A 17,193-nucleotide genomic window follows, 5' to 3' on the forward strand; every position below is an offset into this window, starting at 1 on the left:
ACCCTGTAACCCCAGCAGTTTGGGAGGCCTAGGCAGGTGGATCACGAGGTCATGAGATTGAGACTATCCTGGCTAACAGTGAAACCCTGTCTCTACTAAAAATATAAAAAATTAGCTGGGCATGGTGGCAGGCACCTGTAGTCCCAGCTACTTGGGAGGCTGAGGCAGGAGAATGGCGTGAACCCAGGAGGCGGAGTGTGCAGTGAGCCGAGATTGCGCCACTGCACTCCAGCCTGGACAACAGAGTGAGACTCTGTCTCAAAAAAAAAAAAAAAGAAAAGAAATAAGGATAAAATATTGAATGTAAATGTCAGGTTTTCTTCATATATTCAGTTTGTTTAAACAAAATTGCTTTAAAGGGGTTCATTAAACACATAGTATGAAACCAGGAACACCTTAATTGTATACTTGATGTTGATCCTATGTCTTGTAGTGTTTTCTTCAACTATGATTCTCTTAACCCTCTTGACTATGGAGCTCTTGTTTATATTCTGATTAACTAATCTCCTTTTCTCCCTGAGAGAGTTCAGTACCAGCAGAGTTTTTTAATCAGCAGACATAAACAAGTTCTTCAGTAAAGATTAGTTTGTTTGAATTATTCTGTATTGGGTGGCTGGAGACAGATTTAACTACAACATGAAGTTACAAGGTTTACTTCTCAGCTACATAAACTTTACGTGTGCTTACTTAATGAAGGTAAGAGTAAGTTCCTTATTCTCTAGGATTAATGCCAAAGCTCTTTTGAAAGAGTCTTTTGTATTTACTAGTGAGATCATAGCAGTGGAAGCAGGCTCTCAGCAAATTTAAAATCTGCTAATGATAAATAGGCTTTGAAAATAAGAACAAGGCTGGACGCGGTGGCTCACACTTGTAATCCCAGCACTTTGGGAGGCTGAGGTGGGCGGATCCCTTGAATCCAGGAGTTCAAGATCACCCCATTGCACTCCGGCATGGGTGACAAGAGTGAGACTCCATCTCAAAAAAAGAAAGAAAAGAAAAAAAAAAAAGACGAGGAATTCTACTTTTGGTATTGAAAGAGTAGATTATATCAGGCTAACCCTCCCGGGAATAAGAATTATCCACCTGTAATCCCAGCACTTTGGGAGGCCGAGGCAGGTGGATCACCTGAGGTCAGGAGTTCAAGACCAGCCTGGCCAACATGGTGAAACCCCATCTGCACTAAAAATACAAAAATTAGCTGGACATAATGGTGCGTGCCTGTAGTCCCAGCTCCTCAAGAGGCTGAGGCACGAGAATCACTTGAACCTGGGAGGCAGAGGTTGCAGAGAGCCGAGATCATGCTACTGTACTCCAGCCTGGACAACAGAGCAAGACTCTCAAAAAAAAATAAATAAATAAGAAAAAAATGCATCAACTGGACAAATTTAAAACATAGTAATCCTAAGTCACTGGAGAGCAACCAAAAGCAGGCACAAACTGAAGAAAAATCAATAATTAGAAGAGGAGAAGCACACTGGTTGCATTTCCCACTTGTATAGCTCTTTTTATCTGTGGCTAGGTCCCAGTTAGCAGTACAAGTAAGCGCTTAGAAATCTTGAATCTTACTGATTATTTAAGGGCCATGTTTCAGGACAGCTACAGCAGCAGGAAAGTGAGGGATAAAATGCTAATAGGGGAAACTGCAAATTTTGCATATAAACTCAAGCCACATATCTAGGTAACTGACCCCCTAAACTATGTATATGCAGCCAGAATCCAGTATAGTTAGTTGAGACTAAAGATACTAAGTAGGGATTTCTGCTGCTGCCTACCCCATGGAAGAGAGTGTTACAGATTTTGGTTAACCCACAGTAACTGGTTGCTCTAATGCAAAGAAAAACTTATTTTCTTTTATTTCTTTCTTATTTTTTATTTTTATTTCTATTTTTTTGAGATGGGATCTCATTGTGTTGTCGAGGCTCAAGTGCAGTAGTGCAGTCTTGGCTCACTGCAGCCTCTACCTCCTAGGCTCAAGTGATTCTCCCACTTCATCCTCCCAAGTAGCTGGGACCACAGGCATGCACTACCACACTTGGCTAATTTTTTGTATTTTTGATAAAGATGGGGTTTCACCATGTTGCTCAGGCTAGTCTCAAACTCTTGAGTTCAAGCAATTTGCCCACCTCAGCCTCCCAAAGTGCTGGGATTACAGGCATGAGCCACTGCGCCCAGCCGAAACCAGTTATTTTCATAGGATAATAACACAATTGAGAATCTCTGTAACGTATTACTTATAATGTCCATAATTCAATCCAAAATTACTGGACGTTAATAAACATGAAAATATAATTCATATTAAGAGAGAAGGCAGTCAACACTGACAATTTCCAAGGTCATCCAGATGCTGAAAATAGCAGACAAGGATTTTAAAGTCATTGTTATAACTGTGTTCAAGGATGTAAAGGAAAATATGCTTATAATGAATAAGCAGATAAATCTTAAAAATGGAAACATAAAAATTTTAAAATGAACACTAGCCAAATGAAAGTCCCAGAACTAAAACATATATGTCTGATTTTAAAACACAAAATGTAGGTTTAATAACAGATTGAAGATTGCAGAAGTGTCAGTTGAACTTGAAAGTATATGAATATAAATTGTCAGCCAGGTGTGATGGTTCACACCTGTAATGCCAGCACTTTGGGAGGCTGAGGCAGGTGGATCACCTGAGGTCAGGAGTTCGAGACCAGCCTGGCCAACATGGCAAAACCCCATCTCTGCCAAAAATACAAAAATTAGCCAGGTGTGGTGGCATGCACTTGTATTCCCAGCTACTCAGGAGGCTGAGGCAGGACAATCGCTTGAACCCAGGAGGCAGAGGTTACAGTGAGCAGAGATTGTGCCACTGTACTCCAGCCTGGGCAACAGAGCAAGACTCCGTCTCAAAAAAAAAAACACGGCCAGGTGTGGTGGCTCACGCCTATAATCCCAGCACTTTGGGAAGCCAAGGCAGGCGGATCATGAGGTCAGGAGATCGAAACCATCCTGGCTAACACGGTGAAACCACGTCTCTACTAAAAATACAAAAAAATAATTAGCCAGGCGTGGTGGCAGGCGCATGTAGTCCCAGCTACTCAGGAGGCTGAGGCAGGAGAATGGTATGAACCCGGGAGTTGGAGCTTGCAGTGAGCCGAGATCACGCCACTGCACTCCAGCCTGGGTGACAGAGCGAGACTCCGTCTCAAAAAAAAGAAAGAGAAAATGGGAGGGGGGGGGGGGAAGAATGATATTAACTACAGATGTCTTTAATAAGATAAGGAAATTCCTTTTTAGTTCTGAGAGCTTTCTGCAGAAGTCTTTAGAATTAATTTTGTTCTATAGTTGTTTTTTCTTTTAAAGTCTTTGTCAAGTTTTGTATTAGGCATACACTAGCCTCATTAAATGAGTTGGAAAATTATTTTCCTCCTCTGTTTTCTGGAAGACTGGTATTACTTCTTTCTCAAATATATACCAGACTTCACTAGGGAAGCCATTTAGAACTGAAATTTTTTATGTGAATAATACGGTAAGGTACTCAATTTATTTAAAAGATCTAGACTATTCAGATGTTCATCTTGACTCAGTTTTGATACGTTGTATTTCTAAAGGAATTTGTCCATTTTATCTAAATTATTAAAGATACTGGCATAACATTATTTATAACATTCCCTTATTAGTCTCTTAATGAGTCTAGGACCTATAGTGAGATCAACTTTTTTTATTTTGGATACTGGTAAGCCACCACACCTGGCCTAATATCATTCTTAATGGTGAAATGTTGAATGTTTCCTCCTAAGATTGGGAAGAAGATAGAGTTGTCCACTCTGACTCAGCATTACATGGATGTTCTAGGCAGTGTATTAAGTCAAGAAGATGAGTAAGACTCATCATAATGATCAGGAAGGAAGAAATGAAACTGTTTCTGTTTATAGATGACATGATTGTTTATATAAAAAAAAAATCCAAAGAGATCCACACCAAAAAAAAAAAAAAGCTACTGGTAGTAGTAGCAGCAAGGTTACTGGAAAATCATCAGTATTAAAAAATCAATTGTATTCTTATAAAACTTAATACACTCTGAACATTTGATGTGGCAGTCATGCTCCTTGGTATTTTCTCAAATAATTTGAAAACATATCTATTGAAAAGAAAAACCTGCATATAGATGTGTGTTTTGTTTTTGTTTTTGTTTTCTTTTGAGATAGAGTCTCGCTCTGTTGCCCAGGCTGGAGTGCAGTGGCGTGATCTTGGCTCTCTGCATTCTCCTCCTCCCAGGTTCAAACAATTCTTGCACCTCAGCCTCCTGAGTATCTGGGACTGCAGGCATGCGCCACCATGCCCAGCTAATTTTTGTATTTTTAGTAGAGACGGGGTTTCACCATGTTGGCCAGGCTGGTCTCAGACTCCTAACCTCAAGTGATCCACCCACCTCGTCCTTCCAAAGTGCTGGGATTACAGGCATGAGCCACCGCGCCTAGCCTCTTTTTTAAAGTCTTAAATAAACATATATTCAGATAATATAAATATATATCTCCAAGTAAAGGGTTTATTTGGGAATAATATACAATAATTAGTCTTGGCGTGGTGGCTCACACCTGTAATCCCAACACTTTGGGAGGCCGAGGCAGGCAGATCACCTGAGGTCAGAAGTTCGAGACCAGCCTGGCCAACATGGTCTCTACTAAAAATAGAAAAAAATTAGCCAGGAGTGATAGTGGATGCCTGTAATCCCAGTTACTCAGGAGGCTGAGACAGGAGGATCACTTGAACTCAGGAGGTGGAGGTTGCAATAAGCCAGGATCACACCATTGCACTCCAGCCTGCGTGACAGAGCAAGACTGTCTCAAAAAAAAAAAGAATTAGTCCAGGCATGGTGGCTCATGCCTGTAATCCCAGCAATTTGGGAGGCTGAGGAGAGAAGATTGCTTGAGGCCAGGAGTTTGAGACCAACTTAGGCAATGTAGTGAGAACCTCTCTCTATAAAGCAATAACAACATTTGCTGGGTGCAGTGGTACATGCCTACTCAGGAGGCTGAGGCAGGAGGATCACTTGAGCCCAGGAGATCGAGGCCGCAGTGAGTTATGATTGCACCAGCGCACTCCAGCCTGGGTGATGGATCAAGTCCCTGTTTTCTATGAAAAAAAAAAAAAAAAGAATCGCAATTCAGGACACATAGACCAGGGTAGTCCCTAAGTGTGTCTGAAAAACAAAGAGAAAGTCTGGGGTTGTATTGAGCAAAAGAGGAAGGTTGGAAGAAGGTCAGCCAGGCCCAGTGGCTCAAGCCTATAATCCCAGCACTTTGGGAGGCTGAGGCTGAGGCTGTTGGATTGCTTGAGCTCAGGAATTCGAGACCAGCCTGGACAACATAATGAAAACCCGTGTATACAAAAATTTAAAAAGAAAAGAAAAATTTAGCCAGGTATGGTGACATGCACCTGTGGTCCAGCTACTTAGGAGCCTGAGGCAGGAGGATCACCTGAGCCTGGGAGGTTGAGGCTGCAATGAGCTGAGATTGCACCAGTGCACTCCAGCCTGAAAGACGGAGTGAGATCCTGTCTCAAAAACAAAGAAAGAAAAGAAAAAGGTCACTGGTACAGTTGTCATTGGTGAGTGGCAGCAGTTACTATATAAGACATAGTCTTAATTATAGTTAGATCTTTGTGAATTTTCTGTTGAAATGCAAAATCAGTTCCTGGATCAGGGACCTTAGTGCCCTCCCCCATGGCCTCCTGACTCCATTTTAGTTGGATATGGTATGAATGATTCCATTTTGTCTAATCAACTTTCACACCTCTCTCAAACTTACACCAGCAAACACCCACTGGGGAGTGTTTGCTTAAGCAAAAGTTCCTTAGGCTGATAAACAACTTTAGCAAAGTCTCAGGATACAAAATCAATGTACAAAAATCACTAGCATTCCTATACACCAATAACAGTTAAGCCAAGAGCCAAATCATGATTGAACTCTCATTCACAATTGCCACAAAAAGAATAAAATACCTAGGAATACAGCTAACTAGGGAAGCGAAGGATCTCTATAAGGAGAACTACAAACCACTGCTCAAAGAAATCAGCGAAGACACAAATGGAAAAATATTCCATGCTTATGGATTGGAAGAATAAATACCGTTAAAATGGCCATATTGCCCAAAGCAATTTATAGATTCAATGCTATTCCCATTAAACTACCATTGAAATTCTTCATAGAGCTAGAAAAAAACTATTTTAACATTCATATGGAACCAAAAAAGAACCTAAATAGCCAAGGCAATCCTACACACAAAAAAAGAACAAAGCTGAAGGCATCATGCTACCTGACTTCAAACTATACTACAGGGCTACAGTAATCAAAACAGCATGGTACTGATACAAGAGCAGACACATAGACCAGTGAAACAGAATAGAGAACCCAGAAATAAGACTGCACACCTACAACTGCGTGATCTTTAACAAACCTGACAAAAACAAGCAATTGGGAAAGGATTCCCTATTCAGTAAATGGTGCTGGGATAACTGGTTAGCCATATGCAGAAGGCTGAAACTGGACCCCTTCCTTACAGCATATACAAAAACAAACTCAATATGGATTAAAAACTTCAATGTAGGCCAGGCGTGGTGGCTCACGCCTGTAATCCCAGCACTTTGGGAGGCTGAGGCACGTGGATCACTTGAGGCCAGCAGTTCGAGACCAGCCTGGCCAACATGGCAAAACCCCATCTCTAATAAAAATGCAAAAATTAGCTGGGTGTGGTGGCACATGCCTATAATCCCAGCTACTTGAGAGGCTGAGGCATGAGAATCACTTGAACCCTGGAGGTGGAGGTTGCATTGAGCTGAGATCACTGCACTCCAGCCTGGGCAACACAGCAAAACTGTCTCAAAAAAAAAAAAAAAGACTTAATTGTAAAACCCAAAACTATAAAAACCCGAAAGACAATCTAGGCAGTACCATTCAGGACATAGGCACAGGCAAAGACTTCGTGACGATGCCAAAAGCAATTGTAACAAAAGCAAAAATGGACAAATAGTATGAACTTCTGCACAGCAAAATAAACTATGAACAGAGTAAACAACCTATAAAATGGGAGAAAAATTTTGCAAACTGCATCTGACAAAGATCTAATATCCAGCATCTATAAGGAACTTAAATATACAAGAAAAAAACCCATTAAGAAGTGGGCAAGGCCTGGTGCGGTGGCTCACGCCTGTCATCCCAGCACTTTGGGAAACCAAGGCAGGCAGATCACTTGAGATCAGGAGTTTGAGACCAGCCTGGCCAACATGGTGAAACCCCGTCTCTACTAAAAAAAAAAAAAATAGAAAAAATTGGCTGGGCATGGTGGCACGTGCCTGTAATCCCAGCTATTCAGGAGGCTGAGACAGAATTGCTTGAACTCCGGGTGGCAGAGGTTGCAATGAGCTGAGATCATGCCACTCCACTCCAGCCTGGGCAAAAAAGTAAGACTCCGTCTCAAAACAACAATAATAATAAAATTTTTTTAAAGACTCTTGGCCAGGCGCAGTGGCTCACATCTGTAAACCCAGCACTTTGGGAGGCCAAGGCAGGCAGATCACCTGAGGTCAGGAGTTCGAGACCATTGGCCAACATGGTGAAACCCTGTCTCTACTTAAAATACAAAAAAATTAGTTGGGCATGATGGTGGGCTCCTGTAATCCCAGCTACTTGGGAGGCTGAGGCGGGAGAATCGCTTGAACTCAGGAGGCACAGGTTGCAGTGAGCTGAGATTACACCACTGCACTCCAGCCTGGGTGACAGAGTGAGACTCCATCTCCAAAAAAAAAAAAAAAAAAAAAAAGGGCAAGGGACATGAACAGACACTTCTCAAAAGACATATATGTGGCCAACAATCATATGTCTCTCCCTCCACTGCCATGGTGTCAGAGGAGGTCTAGCCGACTCAGACTTTTACACAACACCTAGCAGTAACATAACTACCCCACCACAATGTCAGTGGAGACCCCTTGGGAAATTGGAATTCTAACCATTCCCTAGCAGTAATGGGGAGCTTCCCCATCCCCCAACACTCAGGTTTCAGTGGAGGCCTAGTAGGCAACTTGGACTTTTACTTACAGCTGGCAGTAATGAGGCAGCTTTATCCCTTTTCTGCTGGAGCAGTTTCAGAAAAAGCCAGCTAAAATAAAAATTTCATAAAATCTAGAACCTTATACTACTACAAAAGTGTTTAGCTTTGAATTTAAAATCACATGTTATTTGCCAAGCATGGTGGCTCATGCCTTGAAATCCCAGCACTTTGGGAAGACAATATATGTCCACACCAAGACATTAGAATTATCTGGCAGATTTTTAAAGCAGTCTTGATAAAAATGCCTTAGTGAGCAATTGTGAACATGCTTGAAACAAATCAAGAAATAGAAGAAGATAATTTTTCGTATTTTATTTTATTTATTTACTTATTTTAATTTTTTGAGACAGGGTCTTGCTCTGTTGCCCAGTCTGGAGTGCAGTGGCACAATCTCTGCCCACTGTAGCCTCCGCCTCCCAGGTTCAAGTGATTTCTTCTGCCTCAGCCTCCCGAGTAGCTGGAGTTACAGGCATGTGCCACCACACCTGGCTAATTTTTGTATTTTTAGTAAAGATGGGGTTTTACCACATTGGCCAGACTGGTCTGGAACTCCTGACCTCAAGTGATCCGCCCACCTCACCTCCCAAAGTGCTGGGTTTACAGGCGTGAGCCACTGCACCTGGCCAATAATTTTTTTAAATTAGAATTTTTATAACTGACTCAGTAATTGAAATAAAAAGTTCAGAGATTTTATGAGAGAAATTGAACCAGAAAAAAAAAATACATTCAGAGATAGACTTAACAGCAGAATGAATGGGACAGAGGAAATAATCTATGCACTAGAAGATAGAATAATACATATTACTCAGTGTATACAACAACATAGAAAATAGAATTAAAAAGAGAAAGACTGAGGAGCTTGTGAGAATATGACAAAAAAAGCAAATTTGTGTTATCGGAGTCATGGAAGGAGGGGAAAAAAAAGGGCATAGATTAAAAGCACCTTAGTAAATAACAACTGGAAACTTACCAAATTTGGCAGGAGACAGAAATCTCTGTATTCAAGAAGATTAGCAGACTCCAAACAGGATAAACTCAAACAAATATATGCCGAGACACATAATCACGTTTCAGAACACTAACAAAACAATTTTAGGCTGGGCGAGATAGGTTGCTCCTGTAATACCAAATACCTTGGGAGGCTGATTGCTTGAGCTCAGAAGTTTGAGACCACCCTGAGCAACATGGTGAAACCCTGTCTCTACAAAAAATACAAAAAAAATTAGCCAGGCATGGTTGGCAAATGCTTGTCATCCCAACTACTCAGGAGAATGAATCTCAGAAAAAATAAAAAAACAAAAAAAACCACACCAATTTTAAAGCAATGACAGAGAAATTACCCTTACCTATAAGGATAAAACAATTCAAATGACAGTAGATTTCTCATCTGAATCTATGGAGGCCAAATGGAAGTGATACAGCATTTTTCACATCCTAAAAGCAAAGAATTGTCAACTCCGAATCTTCTAACCAATGAAAATATCTGTCAGGAATTAAGAAGAAATGAAGGCATTCTTAGATTAAGGAAAACTAAGAGAGTTTGTTGCCAGCAGATGTACCCTATGAGTAAAGCAAGTTCTGTGAACAGAAAGGAAACAATTTTAAAAAAAGACACTTTGGAACATTAGGAAGGAAGAATACAGTAAGCAAAAACATGGATATATACAATAGGCTTTCCTTCTCGAGTTTTTTCTAAGTTACGTTTAATCATTGAAGCAAAAAGTTTTAACACTGCTGTATTGTTTTAGCAACTTTATTAAGATACAATTCACAGACCATCCAATTTACTCTTTTAAAATAGACTATAGTTTTTGATATATTACATTTTAACTTCCAGTAAAATATACATAACACAGTTTGCATTTTGATCATTTTTAAGTGGACAATTCAGTGTCATTAGGTACATTTGCATTGTTGTATGACCATGACTGCTATCCATCCCCGGAACTTTTTCATTATCCCCTACTGTAACTCTGTACCCATTAAACTGTAACTCTCCATTCTCTGTTCCCTTCAGCCTCTGGTAATCACTGTCTATTTCTTTGAAAGTGGGGTTGTATAATACCTGTTCTTTTGTATCTGCCTTAATTCACTTAGCATAATGTCTTTAAGGTTCATCCATGTTGTAGTACCATCATGTGTTGCTTAATGATGAGGATACATTCTGAGAAATGCATTGTTAGGCAATCTTATAATTATGCAAACAGAATGTACTAACCAGGCTGTATGGTATAGCCTCTTGCTCCTAAGCTACAAACCTGTATATCATGTTAGTATACTGAATACAGTAGTCAGTTGTGACACAGTGGTTAAGTATTTACATATCTAAATGTAGAAAAGGTACAGTAAAAATACAATATAAAGGATAAAAAATGGCAGCCCACTATGGGGCACTTACCTGAATGGAGCTTACAGGACTGTAAGTTCCTCTCAGTGGGTCAGTGATTGAGTGGAGAGTGAATGTGAAGGCCTAGGACATCACTGTTAAACTACTGTAGATTTTATAAACACTGCACACTTAGGCTACACTAAATTTTTATTTTTTGTTCCTCAATAGTTAAGTTAATCTTAGCTTTCTGTAGCTTTTTTACTTTATAAACTTTTAATTTTTTAACACTTTGACTCATAATAACTTAGCTTTAAACATGAACACATTGTACAGCTGTACAAGAAAATATTTTCTTTATGTCCTTATTTTATAAGCTTTATTTTTAACATTTTTTCTTCTTTTTAAACTTTTTTAGTTAAAAGCGAAAAGAGGGCCAGCCATGGCGGCTTACGCCTGTAATCCCAACACTTTGGGAGGCCAGGGCAGGCAGATCGCTTGAGCCCAGGAGTTTGAGACCAGCCTGGGCAACATGGCAAGACCCTGTCTACAAAAAATAAAAAATCAGCCAGGCATGGTGGCACATGCCTGTAGTGCCAGCAACTTGGCAGGTAGAAGTGAGAGGATCGCTTTAGTCTGGGAGGTTGAGGCAGCAGTGAGCCATGATCCTGCTATTGTACTCCAGGCTGGGTGACAGAGCGAGACACTGTCTCAAAAAAAAAAAAGCTAAGACACAAACCCACATTAGCCTAGGCCCACTCAGGGGCAAGATCATCAATATCACTGTTTTCTCGCTGTATGTCTTGTTCTACTGAAAGGTCTTCAGGGGCAGTAACACTCGTGGAGCTGTCATCTGATATGGTAATAATGTCTTCTGGAATATCTCCTGAAGGATCTGCCTAAGACTGTTTTTTGGTTTGGTTTGGGTGTTTGTTTGTTTGTTTGTTTGTTTGAGACAGAGTCTTGCTCTGTCGCCCAGGCTGGAATGCAGTGGCACAATCTCGGCTCACTGCAAGCTCCATCTCCTGGGTTCACACCATTCTCCTGCCTCAGCCTCCCGAGTAGCTGGGACTACAGATGCCCGCCACCACGCCCAGCTAATTTTTTGTATTTTTAGTAGAGACAGGGTTTCACCATGTTAGCCAGGATGGTCTTGATCTCCTGACCTCATGATCTGCCCACCTTGGCCTCCCAAAGTGCTGGGATTACAGGTATGAGCCACCACGCCCAGCCTGGTTTGGTTTTTTGAGACAGAGTCTGTGTCGTTGCCTGCTGGAGTGTAATGGCACGATCTGGGCTCACTGCAACCTCCACCTCCCAGTTCAAACAATTCTCCTGCCTCAGCCTCCTGAGTAGCTGGGACTACAGGTGTGCGCCACCACACCCAGCTAATTTTTGTATTTTTAGCAGAGACAGGCTTTCACCATGTTGGCCAGGCTGTTCTCGAACTCCTGACCTCAAGTGATCCACCCACCTCGGCCTCCCAAAGTGCTGGGATTACAGGTGTGGGCCAGCACTCCTGGCAAGGCTGTTTTTTTGTTTTGTTTTGTTTTGTTTTGTTTTCCTTTTTTTTGAGACCGTGTCTCACTCTGTTGCCTAGGCTGGAGTGCAGTACGTGATCTTGGCACACTGCAACCTCCACCTCTACCTCCACCTCCCAGGTTCAAGCGATTCTCCTATTTCAGCCTCCCAAGTAGCTGGGATTACAGGCGTGTGCCACCACACCCAGCTAATTTTTGTATTTTTAGTAGAGTTGGGGTTTCACCATGTTGGCCAGGCTGGTCTTGAACTCCTGACCTCAAGTGATCTGCCTGCTTCAGCCTCCCAAAGTGTTGTTGGGATTACAGGCATGAACCATTGCGCCCAGCCGAGGGTGGTTTTTTTGTTTGTTTGATTTTTGGTTTTTTTTTTGAGATGGAGTCTCGCACTATTGTCCAGGCTGGAGTGCAGTGGTACAATCTTGGCTCACTGCAACCTCTGCCTCCCAGGTTCAAGCAATTCTCCTGCCTCAGCCTCCTGAGTAGCTGGGATTACAGGCGCCCACAACCACACCCGGCTAATTTTTTGTATTTTTAATACAGACGGGGTTTCACTGTGTTGGCCAGCCTTGTCTCTAATGCCTGACCTCGTGATCTATCTGCCTCGGCCTCCCAAAGTGCTGGGATTACAGGCATGAGCCACCGCACCCAGCCAAGGATGTCTTTTAATAAACAGGAGTATACTCTAAAATAATGATGAAAAGTATAGTATATTATAAAACCAGCAACAAAGACATTTTATCAAGTATTATGTATTATACCTAATTATGTCTGCTATGCTTGTATTCAACTTGTAGCGCTATAGGTTTATTTGCACCAGCACCACCACAAACACATGATTAACACTTTGCACTGCAAAGTTACGACAGCTAGGAGGAATTTTTCAGCTCCCTTATTACCTTCTGGGTCCACCATCATATATGCAGTCCATTGTTGACTAAAACATTGGCACATGACTATATGTATAAGAATTTCATTCTTTTGGCCAGGTGTGGTGGCTCATGCCTGTAATCCCAGCACTTTGGGAGGCTGAAGCAGGTGGACCACTTTAGGTCAGGAGTTCAAGACCAGCCTGACCAACATGGAGAAACCCTGTCTCTACTAAAAAAAAAAAAAAAAAAATACAAAATTAGCTGGGTGTGGTAGCACATGCCTGTAATCCCAGCTACTCAGGAAGCTGAGGCAGGAGAATCGCTTAAACCCAGGAGGAGGAGGTTACAGTGAGCCGAGATCGCACCATTGCACTCTAGCCTGGGCAGCAAGAGCGAAACCTCTTCTCCAAAAAAAAAAAGAATTTCATTCTTTTTAAGGCTGAATAATTTTATATAAGACAAAAACAAAAAAATCAAACAAAAATACTATTTTAATAGGTAGGAAAAAATGTTAAAAGATCATAAATTTGCCCGGAAAACTTCTCGAGTTATTTAAACACAAGAATTTCTCCTTTTTGTAATCAACCTTAGGTTATGTGTAATAATGAAGAGCAGGTGCCAGATGCTGTACCCTTAATAATTTTTAATAATAATAAAATATTTAATAAGCTTCATAATGACCTGTGTGTTTTTGGTTGTAGTTTTGCTGTGTTTGTTGTTTTATGTAGACTATTATACTTAAAATATATCTTCGGCATATATCGTGTGGAGTATAGTGGGAAAGAAGAGCTAAAATTAAAAATTGGTGATGGAAAAATCCTTAAAGAATTAAATCTTTTTTTTTTAGTCAGTACATGTTAGTTCTTGTAGCTGTTTGACACCTTTGTATAAGCAAATATTAGAATAGGTATTGAAATTAATAGTGTTTTTTGTTTCAGGAAAGTATCTAAGACAAAAGAGAATTGACTTCCAGCTTCCTTATGATATCCTTTGGCAGTGGAAACACAATCAGGTACAGAGAGCCTGTTTTACCAGGTTTCATTCTTAAGTGGTAAAGGGGGAGGGGTGGAAATGCAAGTGTTTTTCTCTCCCCTTGTTATGTTTTCATCTTAGGAGGTTTTCAGAAGTGTCCCTGTGAAGGTTAGGACTAAGAAAAATGAATTTGCATCCATCTTTAATGTGACCTATTTGCCTTTACTCTTACTGCAAAATAGCAGTAAGTTCCTGCTTTCCTAGGCAACCTTCTGTTGTTATTCTGGACTTTTATTTTGGTAGCAAAGATTTTGTTCTGTAAGAATTCTATTTGATGCAGATCTCAGGAGAATTTAGATGTACTGCCAGCAGCACTAAGAAATTTCAGACTTTATTTTTGTTGGCTCCTTCTTATCAGTTTGAAATTTATTTTTCACATGCAAAAGAGATTCTTCTATCAAATGAAGCAGGGAAATGTTTAACACTCTTGCACTTTTAAAAAATCTTTAAATATATTGGTAACTAAAAATAGGAAGATGCCGTGTTTTTTCTCTTGCTTCCCAAATTGAAAAGTTGCCCGTAGTGATTTTTGTATTAGCTTATAGCCCCCAGGTCTCATATTGAGAACAACCATTGGGAAATAGAAATAGTCATGCAATTGAGGTGAATAGATTTCTTGAGTTCTGCCAAAATGCCACCAAAGGTTTATTTTGGAAAGCCAAAATTGACATTCCCCTCTGCGTTGTCTTCTCCAATGGCCTCTCTTGAATTCTGAGAGTATTAATATGTTAGGTATTTGTCTCAGAGTTTTTAACAATGAAGGAGAGAATGCTTTGAACATACTGACTGGAAAATAATGGTGGCATTATTCCAATATATTAATAAACAGTCTAGCTTTGTGCAAGTTGCTGTTTGTTTTGTACAGTCCCTTATGGCAATATGCTGGAAGATTGCCTCTCTTCTAATGCATTCTTTTTTTTTTTCTTTCTAATGTCTTCTTGATTATAATGTGAGAGCTCCATTTTGCCTGCCTGCCCTCTCTCCTTTATTCACTAAATTAATTGCCTTAATTAAAATTTGAAATGTTTTCCTATAATTCTCAACCTGAAAAGCCAGGGTACTCATCTTTTTAATTTCATGTACCCACCCAGACATCTAAATAAGCCCTATGGATGTTGTTTTCCTTTCTTTTGATAGAAGCAAATAGAATCTTAATTTGTCCAAATGAATAGCTTTGGTCTCCAGTGTGATTTTCATTTAAGTCTATCCAACAATATGCTGAAGAAACATGTAATTCCACTTGTATAAACTATTTAGTGCTTCTTCTGTTGAATCTTGTTCTCTCACCTTTTATTTCAGAGTTAAAAGAGATCACACCAAGAGTTTCCCTCAAATGTATCCAACCCAAAATGTCTTGTAAATATTTCCAGATGAGCAGAACACATAGAAAATTTCCTGTATTTTTAGTGATTGATGCTGCCGTCTGGCATTTGAAGTTAAATGCTATATCAAGATTTTTCTTCTTTTCTTCTAGCTATACAAAAAGCCAGATGTCCCACTATATAAGAAAATTCGTTCAAGTGAGTAACTTAGGAGCTATTTTTTCTGCCTCTATACGTTAATGTTCTTCTGAGCCTAGCACTTGAAAAATTATCCTGTATGTTCACAAACTATTCTTTGCTTTCTTTTCAAGATGTCTACGTTGATGTCAAACCCCTTTCTGGTTACGAAGCTACCACCTGTAACTGTAAGAAGCCAGATGATGACACCAGGAAGGGCTGTGTTGATGACTGCCTCAATAGGTACTGTCATGCTTTGATTTCTCTAAAGCATAGGCTTTAAGGTATACATACAGCACTTCCTTTGGAGGGTACATTTAAATAGGCTCTTTGATTTTTTTCAAGAAGTTGCATAAAGATATATAAACCATAATGGGTGGGTGGAATACAGAAACAGAAAATGAATTGAGATTTAGAGTCTTGTGTGTGCCTTCGTTGGTTTAAATCCTTTTACTTTTTTTTTTTTTTTTTTTTTTGAGACAGTCTCCCTCTGTCGCCCAGGCTGGAGTGCAGTGGCGCGATCTCGGCTCACTGCAAGCTCCGCCTCCCGGATTCACACCATTCTCCTGCCTCAGCCTCCCTGGTAGCCGGCACTGCAGGCACCCACCACCACACCCAGCTAATTTTTTTGTATTTTTAGTAGAGATGGGATTTCACCATATTAGCCAGGATGGTCTCAATTTGACCTTGTGATCCACCAGCCTCGGCCTCCCAAAGTGCTGGGATTACAGGCGTGAGCCACCGCGCCCAGCCAATCCTTTTACTATTTATGAGACCTGAGAAAAGTTATTTAATGCATCTAATAAAAGTAATACCTTACCTTCTCTATGGAGCGTTTGTGGAGATTATATGAGACTGTTGGTAAACAATGTTTGTGAAGTTTTGGTTTTCTTGTTTTGGGGGGTTTTTTTGTTTTTTTTTTTTTTAGAGATAGGGTCTCACTGTGTTGCCCAGGCTGGATTCAAACTCCTGGGCTCAAGTAGTCCTCCCATCTCAACCTCCTGAGTAGCTGGAACTATAGGTATGTGATACTGTGCCCAGCTCATAAAACATTAAGCACAGTCCTAGGTACCTTCCTAGCTCTCAATATATGGTTGCCACAATGAGGAAGCAGAATAGGACAGTGGCAGTGAGAGTGAAGAGGAAGGGCATAATATATTTTAGAAGAAAAGTATGTTGATAAACCATCGGCATATAGGGGATATGCTCTTCATATGGGGATATATTCTCTCTCTGACAATAAAGTGTGGAATCTAACTGAATTGGAGATAAGAATTTTGGCTGGCATGGTGGCTCATGCCTATAATCCAAGCACTTTGGGAGGCTGAGGCAGGCGGGTCACCTGAGGTCGGGAGTTCAAGACCAGCCTGACCAACATGGAGAAACCCCATCTCTACTAAAAATACAAAATTAGCTGGGCATGGTGGCTCATGCCTATAATTGCAGCTACGCGGGAGGCTGAGGCAGGAAAATTGCTTGAACCCAGGAGGCGGAGGTTGCAGTGAGCCAAGGTCCTGCCATTGCACTCCAGCCTGAGCAACAAGAGGGAAACTCCATCTCCCAAAAAAAAAAAAGAATTATGAGTTATGACTTTGATTTCAGTCTATGTAATTTTTTTTTTTTTCTTTTTCTGAGACGGAGTCTAGCTCTGTTACCCAGGCTGGAGTGCAGTGGCACGATCTTGGCTCACTGCAACCTCTGCCTCCTGGGTTCAAGAGATTCTCCTGCCTCAGCCTCCCAAGTAGCTGGGATTACAGGTGTCCCCCACCATGCCTGGCTAATTTTTGTATTTTTAAAAATTTTTTTTTTGAGACGGAGTCACGCTCTGTCGCCAGGCTGGA

The 17,193-nt window shown here is 40.8% G+C and overlaps 1 protein-coding gene across 5 annotated transcripts in view; it reads left to right on the plus strand.

The window, feature by feature from the left end:
* The window catches only part of ASH1L (ASH1 like histone lysine methyltransferase), a 230,256-nt gene that overhangs the window by 171,855 nt on the left and 41,208 nt on the right, over window positions 1–17,193 (plus strand). For all 5 annotated transcript variants that reach the window (XM_063694310.1, XM_063694311.1, XM_063694317.1 and 2 more), the window contains 3 exons: window positions 13,760–13,833; window positions 15,328–15,373; window positions 15,487–15,595. In XM_063694310.1, the coding sequence (XP_063550380.1) occupies window positions 13,760–13,833; window positions 15,328–15,373; window positions 15,487–15,595 (229 nt within the window). The remainder of the gene's footprint in view (window positions 1–13,759; window positions 13,834–15,327; window positions 15,374–15,486; window positions 15,596–17,193) is intronic.

Source organism: Gorilla gorilla, chromosome 1 (assembly GCF_029281585.2).
Source record: "Gorilla gorilla gorilla isolate KB3781 chromosome 1, NHGRI_mGorGor1-v2.1_pri, whole genome shotgun sequence".
Taxonomy (NCBI): Eukaryota; Metazoa; Chordata; class Mammalia; order Primates; family Hominidae; genus Gorilla; species Gorilla gorilla.